Source organism: Callorhinus ursinus, unplaced genomic scaffold (genome assembly GCF_003265705.2).
Source record: "Callorhinus ursinus isolate GAN/ISIS: 27379988/994484 unplaced genomic scaffold, GSC_fseal_2.0 scaffold77, whole genome shotgun sequence".
Taxonomy (NCBI): domain Eukaryota; kingdom Metazoa; phylum Chordata; class Mammalia; order Carnivora; family Otariidae; genus Callorhinus; species Callorhinus ursinus.
In genome coordinates, this window is record NW_027397139.1 from 4,159,684 (window position 1) to 4,176,262 (window position 16,579).

Here is a 16,579-nt window from a genome sequence, read left to right on the forward strand (position 1 = left end):
GAATGGGCAATGCCCGTTTGGGTGAGAGGCTGAAACGTCGCCCGAAGGGGCACGGTGGGGGTGGCGGCAGTCAGGACCCTCTGCCTGCGGCCAGCTCCCTTGGCTGAGGCCTGGGGGGCGGGTCACAGCTGCGAATTCTCTGGACCCACTTCCCTCAGGAGGAGGTGTTTAGTCAAGAAGAAAGGACAAAATCAGGCAAGTTTGAAACGCGTCCTGTTAGTAAGAGGATGATAACCGCAATGACTATTTCATTGGTTCCCCCGAAAGGTTTTCCCCACAACATGGCAGGAGGCTGGCTCTGGGCTTCCCATGCTTTTCTTACTATTTTTAATTCTCTGCAGCCAGCACCCCCTACTGCCTGCCCGGGGCCCGCGCTCCCTTCCTTCTGACCCTGAACTTGGTCCCAATAGCTGCTGTCCCACAGCCCCCTGGGGTGACGTCCGGGCGATGCGGGGTACAGCTTGGCCGTGCTGCTCCAGGTGAAGTGGTCCTCACTATGGAAGGCCGAACACATATCCAGGTCCTAATCTCCAGAACCTGTGAATGGGACCTTATTTGGAAAAAAGGTCTTTGCAGATGCAATTAAGAGTCTCATGATGAGATCATCCTGGATTATCCAGGTGGGCCCTAAACCCAGTGACAGTTGTCCTCATAAGACAGACAGAGGAGACAGCCGTCTGGCTACAGAGGCAACGCTGGAGGGACGCAGCTGCAAGCCCGAGGAGGCCTGGAGCTGCCAGGAGCTGGAACAGGTGAAGGACCTTCCCCCTGGAGGCTGCGGAGGGAGCTCGGTCCTGCCAGGCTTCTGGCCTCCAGAATGTGGGAGAATAAATCTCTAGTTTTAAGCCTCCCAGTGTGTGGTCATTTGCATCAGCCTCCCCAGGACACTCTAATGCTCACCCTGCAATCTCTGACAGGTGTGTGCCCAAGGAAACAAGAGCTCTGCTCACCAAAGGCCAGTTCTAGAATGTTCCTAGCAGCTTTCGTCACAATAACCACAAACGGGAAACCACTCCAACCAACAGTGGAATGGTGTACATAAACTGAGTGAAATACTGTCCATCACCACCCAAAACCAAAGTCTGGATCACTCCTGCAGCAGGGTGGTGAATCTGACAGCCGCGGCTCTGAGTCACACAGGCAAGGGCAGGACACAGCGTAGTTGAGACGTAAGTGATGCGCACAGACAACGTAAATGGAGTCAAGACGGGGGGCCACCGACGGGGGGAGGGGCTGGCCGTGTTGCGTCACCAGCTCTGAGTGGCTGGTTACACTTTTCTGTGTGTTTAAATTAAAAACAAAATAGGGGCACCTGGGTGGCTCAGTCAGTTGAGCATCTGCCTTCAGTTCAGGTCATGATCTCAGGGTCCTGGGATCGAGCCCCGCATCCCCTACACTCGTGCGCTCGCTCATTCTCTCTCTCTGCTCTTTCTCTCAAATAAATAAATAAATAAAATCTTAAAAACAAACAAACAAACAACAAACAAGTCTGAGGGGCTAAAGGTCCTGTTTCAACCTGGTAAGACAGGTGTGTCCTCCCACCTGTGCTCCCTGGTGGGCTGACCCCTGGCGGTCTCGGGAAAATCTCTGAAGGGACACAGCTAGAGCCCATTTTGCTGCCCCCTTGGATGGCAGGGGTCAATGCCAGGTGCAGAGCAAGCCTGGTACCTCCTTGTCCATCCCTGGACTATGGCCACACCACATTCTTCAAACAGCTGGGCCAGCGATAAGCAGATTCCCAGATCCCTGTCCCCCACACCCATCTGGACTTCTCAGCAGGGCGGGGGGCGGGGCAGGAGGGAGGCTCATTAATGATTATGCTCGGTCCCTCCCTTGCTCCCTGCAAAGCCTGCATCCCCAAGCAAAGGCAAAGTCCTCACCACACCTTCCAGATAACTGCGAGGTCAGCCTCACCCCACTTCCCTCCTCTCCCCTTCACTCATTCAGCTCCAGCCACACTGGCTACCGCACTCTTCCTCTAACCTGCCAGGCACAGTCCTGCCCCAGGGCCTTTGCATGTGCTTTTCTCTCTGCCAGGACCATATTTGCCCTGGCTTTCGCAAGACCCATGCCCTCTGACCTGACTTTCCTATCTCCTTCAGGCCTCTCCTCAAATGTCACTTTCATAGACAGGTCTTTCTCTGACTGTTCCTGAAATTGCCACCCCACCCAACTCCCCACTGCATCCCCGCCCCCAACAACATTCACCTCCCTCTGACATATACATTTATCATGCTGTTGTCACCTCCCCAAATCCTTAGGAGCAGAGATTTTTCTCTCTCTGGGCCATCATGTACCCTTGACTGTTGCAACAGGGCCTGGCATACAGTAGGTGCTCAATATTTGTTGAATGAGCAAATAAACGAATTGGACCAGTTGTTCACCAGCAGCTCTAAGTGCTCCCTCCTCCTTCACTGGCATTCTCAAGGATGAGGACACAGGCTGCGGGGCAGGTGGCTGCAGAGGGCTGCCTCCTTTGGGGGAACCTTGTCTTGGATGAATGCGGCCACCACCAGCGGCAGTGACGTGGCAATGGACTGTGGGACGCTGCACAGACACCTGCAGTGTTTCCAAACATTGTCCAATGTCCCCAGGGCACGATTACCCCGGGGGCGCCTGGGGGGCTCGGTCGGTTAAGTGTCCCACTCTTGACTCCGGCTCAGGTGGTGATCTCAGAGTCGTGCTCAGGGGGGAGTCTGCTTGAGATTCTCTCCCTCTCCCTCTGCCCCTCCCCCTGCTCATGCGCGATCTCCCTCACTCTCTCAAACAAATAAATCTTTAAAAAAAAAAAAAGAAGTCATGATCACCCAGAATCTTGGAGAAGCAGCCCTTGGGTGGGAGGGGCAGACCGAGGCGGACACTGCGGGTCCCCAGGTCCTTCCTCACTGTGGCTGCAGCTGCCCTGCTAGGGACTTGTCTTTGGGTGATGGGAGGTGCCTCAGGGTTACAGCCCCTCTTGGTTGTGGGCTGAGACTCAGGACCGACAGACACAGGTGACAACCCACCTGGCCTTAAGGCAGAACTCCAGGGTGCGGGTCCTGCACTCCAGGGTCCTGCCCCCACAAGCTGAGACCACCTCCTGGCCCAGCTCCCCCCGCACTCCCCTGCCAGCTTCCAACGCAGACTCTGCTTCCAGGAACCTGACCTCCAATGGGGGGGGGGTGTTCTATTTTGTCAGCATACTGCTGGACTGAGTTTGCTCTTTTTACATCTGTCTCCGTGCAACAGGCTTGGGTCTCTGCCTGGTTTTATGATCGGGGCCATGCTGGTGTCCAAAGAGGGACCAACTGTGGGCTGCTAGTGACACCCTGCCCCCTCCTCCCCACTCCCACGAACCCACTCCGATGGCAACCGCCAGGCCCCCCACCTTTGCTGAAGCCTTCCTCGGCCCCCACGCTGCTTGCAGGGGACACAGGCTAGAACGAATGGCCACTGCCCTCCCCCCGCCCAGGGACCAGCCGGATGGCGAGCGGGAGAGGTCTCCGGTGCGAAGGCGACACTGTTTCCCAGAGCCTCCATGGGATGGGGCTCCAGGTGCCCACAGCAGCTAGGGGCTTGGCAACACCCAGGCTTAACTTCCTTCCTCTCCCCCATCTCCCAGCCCCACCCCTGACCGGACCTGCCGGGGATGCCCTCCCAAGAAGGGACTGGTACTCCGATTCTCTCTGCAGGTCTCCTTTGGGAGCCTTCTCGGCCACAAGGCAAGACCTCAGGCGAGTAGGGGTGGCTCTCTGGCCTCAGCTTCCTTGAGTGTAGAGCGGGGCCGCAGCGCATCCGCTCCTGATCAGAGGAGACAGGGCCCACGAAGGCCCGGCCCGGGGCTCCCCCGCGGACACACGGCCAGACGAAGTTCATCCAGGTGAACTTTATTGAGTGCTTGCTAGCAGGCCAGATGTTTCAGCCTCCAGCAGTGCTGCAGGTACCAGAGCTTGTGCCTGGGGTGGGGCCAGCTGCAGGTGACCTCCGTGGTAGACTCGGAGGTGTACTCCAGAGAGGACTCGGACTGGCAGGGGACAGGCAGCTCGGTGCCCGAGCTGCCACCGTGGGGCTGCGCTGGGGACCCCTTCTCCTGCTGGCTTCTGGACTTGGAGGCCTTGGGGGCCAGGTCCTCGGGCCCATCCGAGGTTTTGTTGGGGGGCTGCGTGGGGATGGTGGCACCGCTGGGGGACGGCATGACGTGGGGCGCCTGGCTGGAGGAGGTGCTGGGGCGCAGCACGGCGGAGCCTGAGGACTCGCGGGCTGGCTGGGGTCGGCCTGAGGAGGTGATGGACGACCGGGCTTGCTGCTGGCTGGCAGCCAGGGGGGGCTGGTTGGAGGAGCTGTCTCGGGGCCGAGGCGGGCCCCGGGACTTGCCAGGCAACTGGGAGGCGCTGGCCGGGGAGCGCAGCGGGGACTGGCTGTGTGAGGAGCTCCCGGGGGCTGGCTTGCTGGGGGACGAGGGGCTGGTGGCGGACTCCACCCGGGAGTAAGCTGAGGAATCCGTGGAGGACTTGGGCTGTGATGTGCCCCCCAGCTCGCCAGCCGACGGCTGTTTGTAGAGGTGGGGCGCGGCTTTCACTTGTCCTTCTGGAGCTGGGTCATGCTTGCTTTGGCTGCAAAGAGACAGCCGTGGGGGTGAGGCGGGCCCCGGGGCGGAGCGGAGCGGCGGGGAGACCAAGGCCGTCCCTCCTCCAAGGGGACAGCTATCCTATAGGCCATCTTGCACACGCACAGGCCCTACCTCCCAGGGGTGGGGGCTACGTACGGTCAGCTCCAAGGGCAGCTGTGGGGGTGACAAGAGCCCGGCCGCGGGCCAGGGTCTGCAGGACTGGTTCCCGAAAGCAAATGTAGGAGAGAGAGGCTGACAGTGAGGGGGTGGAGACCAGACGGATGCCAGGTGGGGTGAGGAGGGAGGGGGCAGCAGTGAAAGCGAGCAGGGGCTGGTGGGCTGGGACACAGGCAGACAGAGGCTGGGACAGACAGACAGCCCCGCGCCCAGTGAGCACACACCGTCCCGGGTTATTCCGGCTGCCACGTCCAGAGCTCGCCCGCTGAAGTCCCTCACGACGCTGTCCACGGCCTCGTGATGCTTTAGAAACAGCGGACGAACGGCGCGGTGATACAGCATGTGCGCCCCGTTCCAAGGCCCGGGAATCATGCAGAACAACAGGAAGGCGCACTGTGGGCACGGGGCAGGAGTTACACTCTGTCCCTCGGGCATGAGCCTGGGCCTCCCCCATCAGACACCCCTCGGGACGGGCCTACTTCCTCGGAGAAGGTGAGTCTCCCCTTTGCACCCCGGGAGGCAGCACAGTCCCGTGTGTGTCCCGGGGGCACCCACCTTGCCCGCGTAGTAGAAAGGGAACCAGGACAGGAGTAGATCGCTGAAGAACTCGGCCAGCCCGAACAGGCCGTACACCACCCAGTACGTGAGCCACACAGTGTCGTCGTCTTTGCTTGGGCTCTCGATTGCTTTGATTCTGGGGGGAGGTGGGCAGAGTCAGGGGCTGCCCAGAGCCCCCAGACACCCCCCACCTGGACAGCCAGCAGGACTCACGAAGCATACGCTGGGTACACAAAGCCGATTACATTGCACAGTAGAGACGCCCCGAAGCCGAAGAGAAGATACAGGCTTAGCAGAGTGGCGGCCCCTGCAGAAGAGAGGGTGTGGGCAGGATGGCACCCTCCGAGCCGGACCATGGCGCCCCCAGGCCGCCTCCTGGCCTGCCAGACACAGTCTGCAACAACCACTCCCCCCGAAGCCTCAGGGACCCCACCAGGATGCATTTGCTGCTCCCGCAGCACCTGGGCAACCCCCACCGTGGCCCTCAGCCCCATGTTTTGTGTCTGTAACCAGTTAACCAGTCGGTGTCCCCCCAACCTCTGGACTGTGAGCTCCTCAAGGGCAGGCAGGGACCTTGGCCCTCATAGGTAGAGTAGCTGCCCAATAAACGTTTGTTGAATGAATACGTGACCATCTGCAATTGTAACTGCTTACTCCAGGTCCTATGGGAGAGGGAGGGCACAAGGGACCAGCGTTTAAATGTACGTGATGGGAGAAAAACCTAAAAGAAAGGCCATTCTGACATTAAGGCTTGACTCGCAGTGAGCAGAGAAAGGCAACATTTGTAACTTTGATCTCAATGGAGTTTTTCATCCTCAGCCCTGCAGACAAGCCCTGTGGGATCATCTTCTGTGGGGGCGTCCTGGGCGCTGGGCGGGGGGGAGCTGAGCAGCATCCTCGGCCCCACCCTGTCGATGCCAGGAGCACCCCCGGTTGTGACAACCACCCATGTCATGTCCCCACACACTGCCCAGTGTCCTGAGGGGGACCGCATGGCCCTGTGTGAGGACCCTTATCTTAGTGCGAGACAGCTAAGAGCAGTAGAGTCCCCCAGACCCAGGAGAGCCCTCTGCTATTCCACCTACCACGTGACACCAAGCAAGTCTCTCTCTGCTTGGAGCCTCAGTTTCCCCATCTGTCAGTGGGGTGGTAATGGCCCTGCCTCCTAAGGTTGCCGTGGGGATGGCTAAATACCACTCCACGGAGGGGCTCCTCCTGTCTACACGTTTACTGAGCACCTTCTAGGCATGCAAACACATTCCCAGGGATGAAGGCTCCAAGAAAACCTTGTTGGGGGAGGCGGGGAGCCAGGAGCGCGAGCCACTCTGAAAGCATGAATGGTGAACACAGCGTTTATTAAGTGCTTCTTGTGTGCAGGTCCCTGCACGTCCCTGCTGTAGCTTGTTCTACGGCCAGAACAACACGGGAACCCGGGGAGTGAGGCCCAAGGTCACTCACAGAGCATTTTACAGCCTCCAGCCTGTTATCCGCAGAGACAGAGATCACTTGTGTGCCCAAGGGCAGAGTCACCCCCACCCTTCCCTCCACCTGCATTAGTCTTTGCCCCTAGGGCCAGGGGTCAAGAGAGGGAGGGGAGCCTCCCCAGTTGGCCCTGGGAGGTCACTGCCTCCTCTGGGTCTCCTCCTTTGTTATCTGGGCTGGGGATTTGGTCATTTGGAGCAGCTGGGGCCCAAGAGTTCCCACACCTGGGCAAGGGGGGAATTGCCAGTTGGGGAGGAGTGGCTTTCCTAGGGCACCTCTCCCTTCAATCCCTATTCCTGCAGCCTCAGCAATGGGCGGATGACCTTGGACATGGGGGGAGGGCACAGCCCCAGAGATCAGCAACAGATGGGGCTTGGGGGGGAGGTGGGTAGGGAGCGGTGGATGCTCCAGACAGGGCAGGTGGCAGAGGCAGCCTCCCTCAAAGCCTCTGACTCTCTAGGCCTCAGTTTCCTCCCTGTGACTCCCAGCCTCCACACAGGCCCCTCCCCAGGGCTCTACGACCTAAATTTCCTGCCCACAGGTACCAGGGATGTGGAAAGTCAGCAGAGAAGTCAGGGCCTGCTCCCAGGGGGCAGGTTCCCGGCTGAGCTGACATGGTTGGGCACAGGAGGCCTGGGGGAACAAATGGGCCTTCCTTGGGCTGCCGGGCACGGGGGTACCCCTGCTGGGGGGGGAGGGGGGAAAGAGGACTCGAGGATCTGCCGACAGAAGGTGCTCAAAACACAGGCCCCTGTCCTTGGCCCAAAGCCCCCCACCAGGTCTGGACAAAGTGTCCCTAAGATCCATTCCAGTGGGCTTCCTGGGAGAGGTGGCAGCCCTGATGGGCCTGGAACACGGAAAAAGAGGGGAGGAAGGTATTTAAGGAGTGCTTACTAGACAGTTTGGGAGGGTAGTGGGGCCCAGCCAAGGTCATTGAGGAAGAAAGTTAGAGGAGGCACTACCGGGATGGAGTAGCGGGACGATCCATCAGGCTGCTCCATCCCAGGATGATCCCTCATAGTCAGGAGTAACTGGACCCCCTCTCTGTGGTCCCCCACCCAGTATTTCTCCAACTCCACAGCAGCAGTCAAACAACCCAATTCAACTACTCACTAAGTGGGCCAAAACCATCGGGGAGGAGAGGGAGGGGGCAGGCTAAGGGGAGGGTACTCACAGGAAAACAATGGAGGGAAGAGGGATGGGAGTGACCCTTCCCCTCCTGGCCTGGAGCATCCCCCTCCACAAACGGTAAGATCTCTACGCTTGCTTCCAGGCTGGGCTCCATGTGGGTCGGGGGTGTGGCAAGACTCTCAGGGCACTGGCTGCCTACCCGCGGCCCTCTCCTCCCCCCCAGGGCGTACAGAACAACTGGAAGAACCGGACTTCGGCCTGGCGGTCACCCAGGGCCACCAGGGAAGGGGCAGCGACAGCCTCCAGACCCGAGGACGGGAATGGAGGTAATGCAGGGGCCGAGAGAGGTGGGTGACACTCGCCCTAGATCGCACGGCGGGGGCAGGCGAGAGGCTGCAGGCAGACGCGAAGTCCTGGTCCACGACCCCTCCCCAGGATCTCCGTCTCCCTGCTGGAGAGTGGGGTGCACCCCGCCGTCCGAGCCCGGACCCCGCAGGAGGCGCCGGCCGGAAAGGATCAGGTCCGGGACCCGGGTGCCCCAGAGCCTCAATGTGCCCGTCGGCGAAACGGGGCAGCAGTCCCAAGCGCCCCGGACGGCTCACCCGCGGCCAAGTACCGCTTGTCGATGCCTGTCTTGGCTTCGAGAGCCCCTAGCGCTTCCGTGGCCAAGTTCCTCTGTTCCAGAAGGCGCTCGAAGCGCTGGCGCAGGCCGTCCATGGCACCGGCGGGCCCGGGGTTGGCAGCCCGAGCTCGACCGCTGCTCTACGCACCCGCCCCGCAGCGCGCGTGCCGCCTTCCCCGGGCGCGAGCAGCTCGGCTCCGCCCCCGGGCTGGTCTCCGCCCCCGGGCTGGTCTCCGCCCCCGGGCTGGTCTCCGCCCCCTGCCCCCCACTCCGGCCAATGGGAGGGCAGGGCGGACAAAGGAGGTGGGGCCTGCCCCGTCTCCCCTGCCTCATTGCCCTCTGGCGGGCCGCGGCCGCCTCAGCCGCGACTCCGGGGGGAGGGGGCGCGGCGCGGAGGCCAAGGGTGCCGATTGGCGGAGCGGGGGGGGGGGACGTAGCGGATTGGAGGGGCGGGGTCATGGCCGGGGATTATTGGCTGAGCTGTTGTGGGGGCGGAGCTTGTGGGAAGACCCGAAGAAAGTCCAGAGATAATTGGCGAGAACAGGGGAGGGGCGGGGCTGATCATAAAGGAGGAGGGACAGAATCTCAGGGCAGGGGGATGGGACGGAGCTGAATCCAGGAGGCGGGACTTACTCGGAAGAACAAGTCCGGTTGGACTACGCAGGAGGCAGGGCTGATTCAAGGAGGAGGGGTGTGCAGGAAAGCGGGCGGGGCCAAACAAAGGGGCGGGGCCAAGGCTAGCAGCCGAGAATCCGCTCCTCTTGGTCGGAAGATTTGGTCACTGTACAAATGGGGGAGACTGAGGCTCCAGAGGGTTTGGATCTGCGGAAGACCGGGGCAGGCCTTTGTCCCCCCCGCCCCGACCTCGGCCGGATCTTCGCTCTCCTCAAGGGGGAGCCGCAAGGCCCTCTGGGAGTTGAAGCCTTCCAGGGGTTGCTATGGCCTCGGGGGCGGGGCGGGCGCCTGGGACTCGGCGGTTTGGCCAGGGGGAGGGGCTTTCGGAGGCCCCGGCCCGGCCCCGCCCCCGCCGCCATGCGGCCCGCCCAGACTGCGCTCTGGCTGCGCCTAGTCGTAGCCCTGGGCCTGGCCCTCGTTGGCCCCCTGCCTGTGGGGTGGTCCTCGGCCCGGGCCCCCATCTATGTCAGCAGCTGGGCCGTGCGGGTGTCCCAGGGTTACCGGGAGGCCGAGCGCCTGGCGCGCAAATTCGGCTTCGTCAACCTGGGGCAGGTGGGTAGGACCCAAATGGACAGGAGGGGCGGGGGCTGGACGACCCCAGACCCCGGAGACGGGAAGGGTACCCAAGATACCAAAAACCCCCAGCCCACCCTTGCCTCGACCAGCTTCAGATTCTGGGACCTCTAGAGGGCACCTGGTTGGGTGGAGGATGCAAGCAAGAGGTGTGGGCCACTGTCCTGGGGGATTCCATCTCGGAGCCAGGTGCCATGGTTGCAGATGCTTCCCCACTTTCCCAGATCTTTCCTGACGGGCAGTACTACCACCTGCGGCACCGGGGCGTGGTCCAGCAGTCCCTGACCCCACACTGGGGCCATCGCCTGCGCCTAAAGAAAGACCCCAAGGTGAGCCTGGCCTGGTGGTCTTGGCCACCTCCTGTTATTCAAGGCACCTGCTCTCTCTTAGTCTGGGTTTCCACTTGGTTCCCCCCCCCCGCCCCGCTTCTGTACAGTGGGGACCATCTGTGGAGAGCAATGGGTCACGAATGGGTGCCGTGCTCACCTCAGGGCCTGGCCCACTGTCAGCATTTCTTGTCTCCCCGCTCCCCCCCACTCCCCTCCTCTAGCTCACCCTGAAAGATCAAGGTTCCTCTGTACTCCATAAAGACGGCAGGTACCGTTCTATTTCCTGGAATGGAGGGAAGGGAATTGGCCCTTTTAAGGACAGAAGCAACAGGTCCAGAGTAGGAACCTTGCCTAAAGTCACCCAGCGAGACTGTGAGATGCTCAGAGAGGTGCCAGACTGGGGGAAAAGGCTTTAGATGCCAAGCTGGGGAGTTGAGGCTGAATCTGCAAGCCCTCAGGAGTCATGATGGGGTATGGGCTGGGCCCCGGGGGCTGATTGGCATGGAGGTAAGAGGCTTGGTAACCTGAAACCCACAAGGAGCATTGGATGCAGGAGTTGCTGGTTCCAGATGGGGTCTACAGGAGAGAGGCCAGGGTTTGCCAATGGATTGGATTTGTGGGACAGAGAGAAATCAGGGCCAGCTCCCACGTCTGAAGCTGTGCAAATGGGGAGACAATTGCCCCATCACAGATGGGGGGGAGGGCACATGAACTGGTTTGGGGGGTGGGAGATCAACAAGGAAAAAAGGAAGGGCAGAGGTCTGAGGAAGAACAGCCTGGGGCAGGCAGAACAGCATGTGCAAAGGCCCTGGGGTGAGGGAGCCACTGTGGCTATTGTAGCAGAGGGAAGCTGGTGAGGGCCAGATTAAGCAAAGCTTTGTGGGCCCTGGAAAGGGGGGCAGCACAGGAGGGTCTCAGCAGGGAGTGATGCTGCAGTGTTGTAGAGAGGCACGGGGGCTGAGGGGGAACCCGGGAGGAGGCAGGTATGGCCATCCTGGGATGTCTTTTGAGGGGTGGGGAGGAGTGGTAGAGAGAAATGGCCACTACAGGGGGGAGATGGGCAGGTCTTGGGCAGAAGGATCTAGAACAGGGACTAGGGAAGGGGCAGGGTTGGACTTCAAGAGCAGTTGCCACATGTCAGTGGGCCCAGGTGACTGGTGATCTGAGGGCCTCGGTCCCCTCTGAAGGCAGAGCCTCAGGCACATGGGGACCCCAAAGAGCAGCCTCAGCAAACACAAGGTCCCGGGCCCTGTTCCACACCATGAGGGACCCAGGACAGGCAGTGGACTACCCAGACACATCCCACCCAGCCGTGGCCCCACAATCTCCCCTTGGTGGACCTGAGGAAGAGGCCTGTCGACCGTGGAAGCAGCCCTGGGGCCCTTTGACTGGGAATCGGTGGGAGAGACTGGGAGGGGCAGGGCCCTCTAAGGGGCATGGGTGTGGGGGCAGGACCGTTGGGTGGAGGGTGGGCTGGTTCTTGGGGTCCAGCCCCCTCCTGCAGTGTGCATCCGCCTCTAGGTGCAGTGGTTTGAGCAGCAGACGCTCCAGCGGCGGGTGAAGCGCTCGGCAGTGGTACCCACAGACCCCTGGTTCTCCAAACAGTGGTACATGGTGAGCAAGCCGGGCTGGGTGGTGGGGGCGGGTGGGGCCAGAGCCCCACTGACCCCAGCGCCTGCCTTGCACAGAACAACAAGGTGCAGCCGGACCTGAACATCCTGCAGGTCTGGAGCCAGGGCCTGTCGGGCCAGGGCATTGTGGTCTCTGTCCTGGACGATGGCATCGAGAAGGACCACCCGGACCTCTGGGCCAACTACGTGAGACCACGGGGACTGGAGTGCTGGGTGGGGGCTGCCCCAGGTCCCACAGCCGGCCCCCCAGCCCTCATGTCCCCGCTCCACCCCCAGGACCCCCTGGCCAGCTACGACTTCAATGACTATGACCCAGACCCCCAGCCGCGATACACACCCAGTGATGACAACCGGTGAGCCTGGCGTCCTCCAGGGTGTGAGGGCCGCCCCCCCCCGTGCCTTGCGGGGAGCCGGTGGGTGGGGGGCTGTAACGGGCTCCCCTCCCCCCTTGGCACCAGGCACGGGACCCGCTGTGCTGGGGAAGTGGCAGCAATGGCAAACAACGGGTTCTGCGGCACAGGCGTGGCCTACAATGCGCGCATTGGAGGTACGCGGGCTCCGGCTCCTCGGGCCCCGGGACGCTGGGCGGCCCGGGGTGCCGGATCGAGAGCTCGCGGGCAGCCCCAGGACGGCACCTTGGGGGGGGGGGCGGGGCCCCGCACGGATGCTCCATCCCTCCCGGGGAGCTGGACAAACCCGCAGGGGTGGGGTGCGGCGGGGCCATGCACAGAGGCCCGACGTCCCCTCCCGCCCCTCCCGCCGCGTCCCGTGCAGGCGTGCGCATGCTGGATGGCACCATCACGGACGTCATTGAGGCCCAGTCGCTGAGCCTGCAGCCGCAGCACATCCACATCTACAGCGCCAGCTGGGGCCCCGAGGACGACGGCCGCACGGTGGACGGCCCCGGCATCCTCACCCGGGAGGCCTTCAGGCGCGGCGTGACCAAGGTGAGCGCACCCCGGGGCCTCGGCGGGCCTGGGCCTGCTCCCAAGGCCGACGCCCCCATCCCGGTCCCCCGTCCCTGTGTGCAGGGCCGCGGTGGGCTGGGCACGCTCTTCGTCTGGGCGTCGGGCAACGGCGGCCTGCACTATGACAACTGCAACTGTGACGGCTACACCAACAGCATCCACACGCTCTCGGTGGGCAGCACCACCCGGCAGGGCCGCGTGCCCTGGTACAGCGAGGCCTGCGCCTCCACGCTCACCACCACCTACAGCAGCGGCGTGGCCGCGGACCCGCAGATCGTGAGTGTCCGCACCCCAAGTCCGCCAGACAGGCTCCTCCTTGCGGCCTGTCCCCGCCCCCCCCGGCCGTCCCCGCCCCCCGACCGTCCCCCCCCCCCCCCCCCCCACCGTCCCCTGCCCCTTCCCTCCTGTCCTCTGCCCCCTTCCTGCCTGTCCCCTGCCCCCTTCCCACCCGCCCCCACCCCTCCACTCCTGTCCCCTGCCCCTCTCACCTGCCCCCTCCCCAACTGTACTCTGTTCCTTCCCACCTGTTTATCCCTCACTTTCCCTTCTGCCCCCTTCTCTCCCATTCCCTCCTCCTAATTCACTCCCTCCTCCCCCCTTCTACTGTCCCCTCCCCCCACCTTCCCTCCTGCTCCCCACTTGCCCTCCTCCCAGGGCTGCCCGGTGACACCCCTTCACACATCCTCCTGTCTTCCAAGCAGGGCGGGTTCCCCAGGGCCCTTTTCTGGTGGGATCTCTGCGGCACTTTCTTGAACCAAGTCTGGGTTTTCATGGGTACAGGCCCCCCAAGTGCCCCTGTCTGCCCCTAGGTCACCACAGACCTGCACCACCAGTGCACGGACAAACACACGGGCACCTCGGCCTCGGCCCCGCTGGCTGCGGGCATGATCGCCCTGGCCCTGGAGGCCAAGTAGGTGACGGAGGGGAGCCCGCTTACCGCGCTCACCCCCCAGCGTGGCCCCAGCTCACCTGCCCTCACCTGCCCCCAGCCCGTTCTTGACGTGGAGGGACATGCAGCACCTGGTGGTCCGGGCGTCCAGGCCAGCACAGCTCCAGGCTGAGGACTGGAGGACCAATGGTGTGGGGCGCCAAGGTGAGGCAGGGCCAGCTGGAGGTGGGGATGCCACGCCCGTGGGGCGAGTGATGACCACCCCTCCACACAGTGAGCCACCACTATGGCTACGGGCTGCTGGATGCCAGGCTGCTGGTGGACATGGCTCGAACATGGCTGCCCACACAGCCCCAGCAGAAATGCGCCATCCGGATCATACACACCCCCACGTGAGCGCCCTCCTCAGCCGCCCTCCCCCCACTGTGCTCGCCTGTCATCTCCCTACACCTGTCATTACCGTGGGGGGGAGGTTGGCAAACACGTGGGAGGCTGGTCCCGAGGCCTCTGCTTACTCATCTATCAAAGGAGAGGGTAAGCCCCACGATCTGAGCCCAGACCCCACCTGCTGGCTGCCCATCCCCCCAGCAGGCCCGCAGGAGGGGCCCTCACCCCCCACGCCACCCCTAGCCCCATCCTGCCGCTGATGCAAGTGAGGAAGAATGTGTCGGCCTGCGCTGGCCATGCCAACTACATCCGCTCACTGGAGCACGTGCAGGTGCAACTGTCACTGTCCTACAGCCGCCGGGGGGACCTGGAGATCTCGCTCACCAGCCCCATGGGCACCCGCTCCACGCTCGTGGCCATCAGGTACCGGGGCAGAGGACCTGGCCTGGGGCAAATGCACACTGTGGGGTCAGGGAGGGTCTGGGTGGGTCTGCTCCGGCCAGACACCTGCCCCCCCCGCCCGAGCCCTTCCCCCCACCCCGTGGGAGCCCTCCCGGCAGCCAACATGTGGCCCGCTCCACCCCCCCGCCCCCGCCTTCTGTCCCAGACCCTTGGATGTCAGCGGCCAAGGCTACAACAACTGGATCTTCATGTCCACCCACTTCTGGGACGAGGACCCGCAGGGCTTGTGGACTCTGGGCCTGGAAAACAAGGGCTACTATTTCAACACAGGTGAGAGTTGCATGCAGGCTGGGGCCTCGGGCTCTGGAGCCACCCAGGTACCCCACTGCCAAGGGGCTCCCAGTGGTCTCCCCGAGAGGCCGAGCCGGTGTGTCTGGCACATCATATGTTCCCATCGGCGTTCGGTGCACAGTGGGTGCTCAGCCTGGGTGCTGTCTGGGTCTGGGACTCCAGCTTGGGGTCGGGTGGCTGGGGAGAGGGGCCCAGAAGGGCGGGACCAGGCTGCCAACAGCCTCTGCCCCTCCTCCCCGTGCCCACCGCAACCCCTGCCCAGGGACTCTGTACCGCTACACGCTGCTGCTGTATGGGACGGCCGAGGACATGACGGCGCGGCCCCCTGGCCCCCAGGTGACCAGCAGCGCGTGTGTGCAGCGGGACACAGAGGGGCTGTGCCAGGGTGAGTGCCTGGCGTGGCCCAGCCTGCCTGCTGGGAGGTGGCGGCCGCGGGCAGTGTGCGTGTGCAGCCCGGGTCGGGAGGGCAGGCAGGGTGATGGGCCTCAGCCTCACCCCCCCATGTGTGTGTCCCCTGCGCAGAATGCCACAGCCCCGCCTACATCCTGGGCCACCTCTGCCTCTCCTACTGTCCCCCGAGGTACTTCAGCCATACCCGGCAGGCAGTGACCGCTGGGCCGGGGCGCTCGGCCACACCCGCCCTGCGCGTCTGCTCGAGCTGCCACCCCTCCTGCTACACCTGCCGCGGCGGTTCCCCGCTCAACTGCACGACCTGCCCCCCTGCCTACATGCTGGACGAGCATCGGGGCTCCTGCTCGGGACCTGCCCCTCCCAACAGCACCCCCTGGCCCACCGCAGTGGCCCACCCCAGCTGCCACCATGGCCGAGCCCAGGCTGCAGTCCTGGCCTTGCTGGCCATGGCCTTTGGGAGCCCCTTCCTCTGCAGCGTCCTCTCTGTAGGCTGCCTGCCACCATGCGGGGGCCTCCCCCATCACCACCCCAGGTCCGGCTGCTGGCAGGAACCTAGAGACATCTGACGAGGGGCCAGGCACCGCTGTGCTGCTCCTTTGCTTCAGACTGGTACCCGGGCTGGGGCTGCGAGAACCTGCCCTGAGAAGGCTCTGGCTGATCACTGAGGCCCTCAGGCCAGGGGCGGCCTACATGGAACCGTGGACCTGAAATTGGCAGGTCCAGGGGAAAGAGAGAGAGAGAAAAGTCTAGTTACACAGTTTGGGGTGGGGGTGGGGTGGGGTGGGGCAGAGGTCAGGCTGTGACAACTATCCCTTCCCAGCCCCAGAAGTGGGGGGGAGGGGCAAGGGGAGCAAAGACACCATCCAGAGTCTCAGGCACCACGTCCGACCTCAGAGTTTGCAAATAAAGGTTGAATAGGAGGTGCCAAGTCTGCGGTCTCCTTTGGGGAAGGGGCAGGCCCCCATCCCCATGTCATGCTTGGGGTTTCCCTTGTGCAGGCGTGGAATCTGTCTTCTCCCAGACATCAGGACCGCAGGACCCAGCGGCCCACAGAGGAAAGGGGGTCAGCCCAGGTTCCAGAGACCCCAGTTGTCGAGGGGGCCTGAGCCAGGTGGAGGGTTGCATTCGTAACTCCCTAAGTTCCCCTCCATCCTGCTGGGCAAGTTTCTCTTTAACACTGAGAACTCACAGAAGCATTATTCTCAAACGCTTTTCCATCCACACGCGTGGCCCCGGGGACGGACCCCGAGCCCACGACGCTCAGGGAGGGAACCAGACACGGAAGGCCACACGAGGTGTGAGTCCACGTGGGTGACACGTCCAGAACAGGCTCATCCGCGGACAGGAAGGGGGCTCGTGGGGGCCCCGGGGGAGAGGGACGGAGAGTGACGGCAGATGGAGACAT

General features: G+C 63.0%; 2 protein-coding genes across 9 annotated transcripts; one reads left to right on the top strand and one right to left on the bottom strand.

Moving 5' to 3' along the window:
* Positions 1 to 3,850: 3,850 nt before the first annotated feature.
* Positions 3,851 to 8,937, bottom strand: REEP6 (receptor accessory protein 6). 3 transcript variants are annotated; one of them, XM_073887352.1, is made up of 5 exons: positions 8,539 to 8,937; positions 5,537 to 5,630; positions 5,321 to 5,459; positions 4,990 to 5,068; positions 3,851 to 4,592 (listed from the first exon to the last, which is right to left on the bottom strand). In XM_073887352.1, exons 1-5 carry the CDS (start codon positions 8,889 to 8,891, stop codon positions 3,881 to 3,883), a joined length of 1,377 nt encoding a protein of 458 aa, XP_073743453.1. In that variant the 5' UTR covers positions 8,892 to 8,937; the 3' UTR covers positions 3,851 to 3,880. The 3 variants fall into 3 exon arrangements, with proteins under 3 accessions (XP_073743453.1, XP_025717012.2, XP_025717011.1); XM_025861227.2 differs by having other exon boundaries at positions 4,990 to 5,158; positions 8,539 to 8,934; XM_025861226.2 differs by lacking the exon at positions 3,851 to 4,592 and adding an exon at positions 4,659 to 4,807 and having other exon boundaries at positions 4,990 to 5,158; positions 8,539 to 8,788.
* Positions 8,938 to 9,191: 254 nt separating this feature from the next.
* Positions 9,192 to 16,231, top strand: PCSK4 (proprotein convertase subtilisin/kexin type 4). Of its 6 annotated transcripts, none has more exons than XM_073887322.1 (15): positions 9,192 to 9,785; positions 10,031 to 10,135; positions 11,663 to 11,749; positions 11,824 to 11,952; positions 12,043 to 12,119; positions 12,225 to 12,313; positions 12,541 to 12,713; positions 12,798 to 13,010; positions 13,544 to 13,644; positions 13,724 to 13,827; positions 13,898 to 14,015; positions 14,212 to 14,433; positions 14,618 to 14,742; positions 15,026 to 15,148; positions 15,286 to 16,231. In XM_073887322.1, exons 1-15 carry the CDS (start codon positions 9,348 to 9,350, stop codon positions 15,738 to 15,740), a joined length of 2,559 nt encoding a protein of 852 aa, XP_073743423.1. In that variant the 5' UTR covers positions 9,192 to 9,347; the 3' UTR covers positions 15,741 to 16,231. The 6 variants fall into 6 exon arrangements, with proteins under 6 accessions (XP_073743423.1, XP_073743422.1, XP_025716929.2 ...); XM_073887321.1 differs by having other exon boundaries at positions 11,657 to 11,749; positions 15,286 to 16,220; XM_025861144.2 differs by having other exon boundaries at positions 11,657 to 11,749; positions 14,215 to 14,433; positions 15,286 to 16,217.
* Positions 16,232 to 16,579: the final 348 nt, after the last annotated feature.

Bases quoted from the DNA above. Each gene is read 5' to 3' on its own strand.
- REEP6 (XM_025861227.2), bottom strand. From the start codon at position 8,891: ATGAGGCAGGGGAGACGGGGCAGGCCCCACCTCCTTTGTCCGCCCTGC. The intron at 5,631-8,538 runs GTGAGCCGTCCG...TCTCTTCTGCAG, and splicing joins CAAGCGGTACTTGGCCGCGG to GGGCCGCCACTCTGCTAAGC. The intron at 5,460-5,536 runs GTGAGTCCTGCT...ACCTCCCCCCAG, and splicing joins GTGTACCCAGCGTATGCTTC to AATCAAAGCAATCGAGAGCC.
- PCSK4 (XM_073887321.1), top strand. From the start codon at position 9,348: ATGGGGGAGACTGAGGCTCCAGAGGGTTTGGATCTGCGGAAGACCGGG. The intron at 11,750-11,823 runs GTGAGCAAGCCG...TGCCTTGCACAG, and splicing joins TCTCCAAACAGTGGTACATG to AACAACAAGGTGCAGCCGGA. The intron at 14,434-14,617 runs GTACCGGGGCAG...CTTCTGTCCCAG, and splicing joins TCCACGCTCGTGGCCATCAG to ACCCTTGGATGTCAGCGGCC.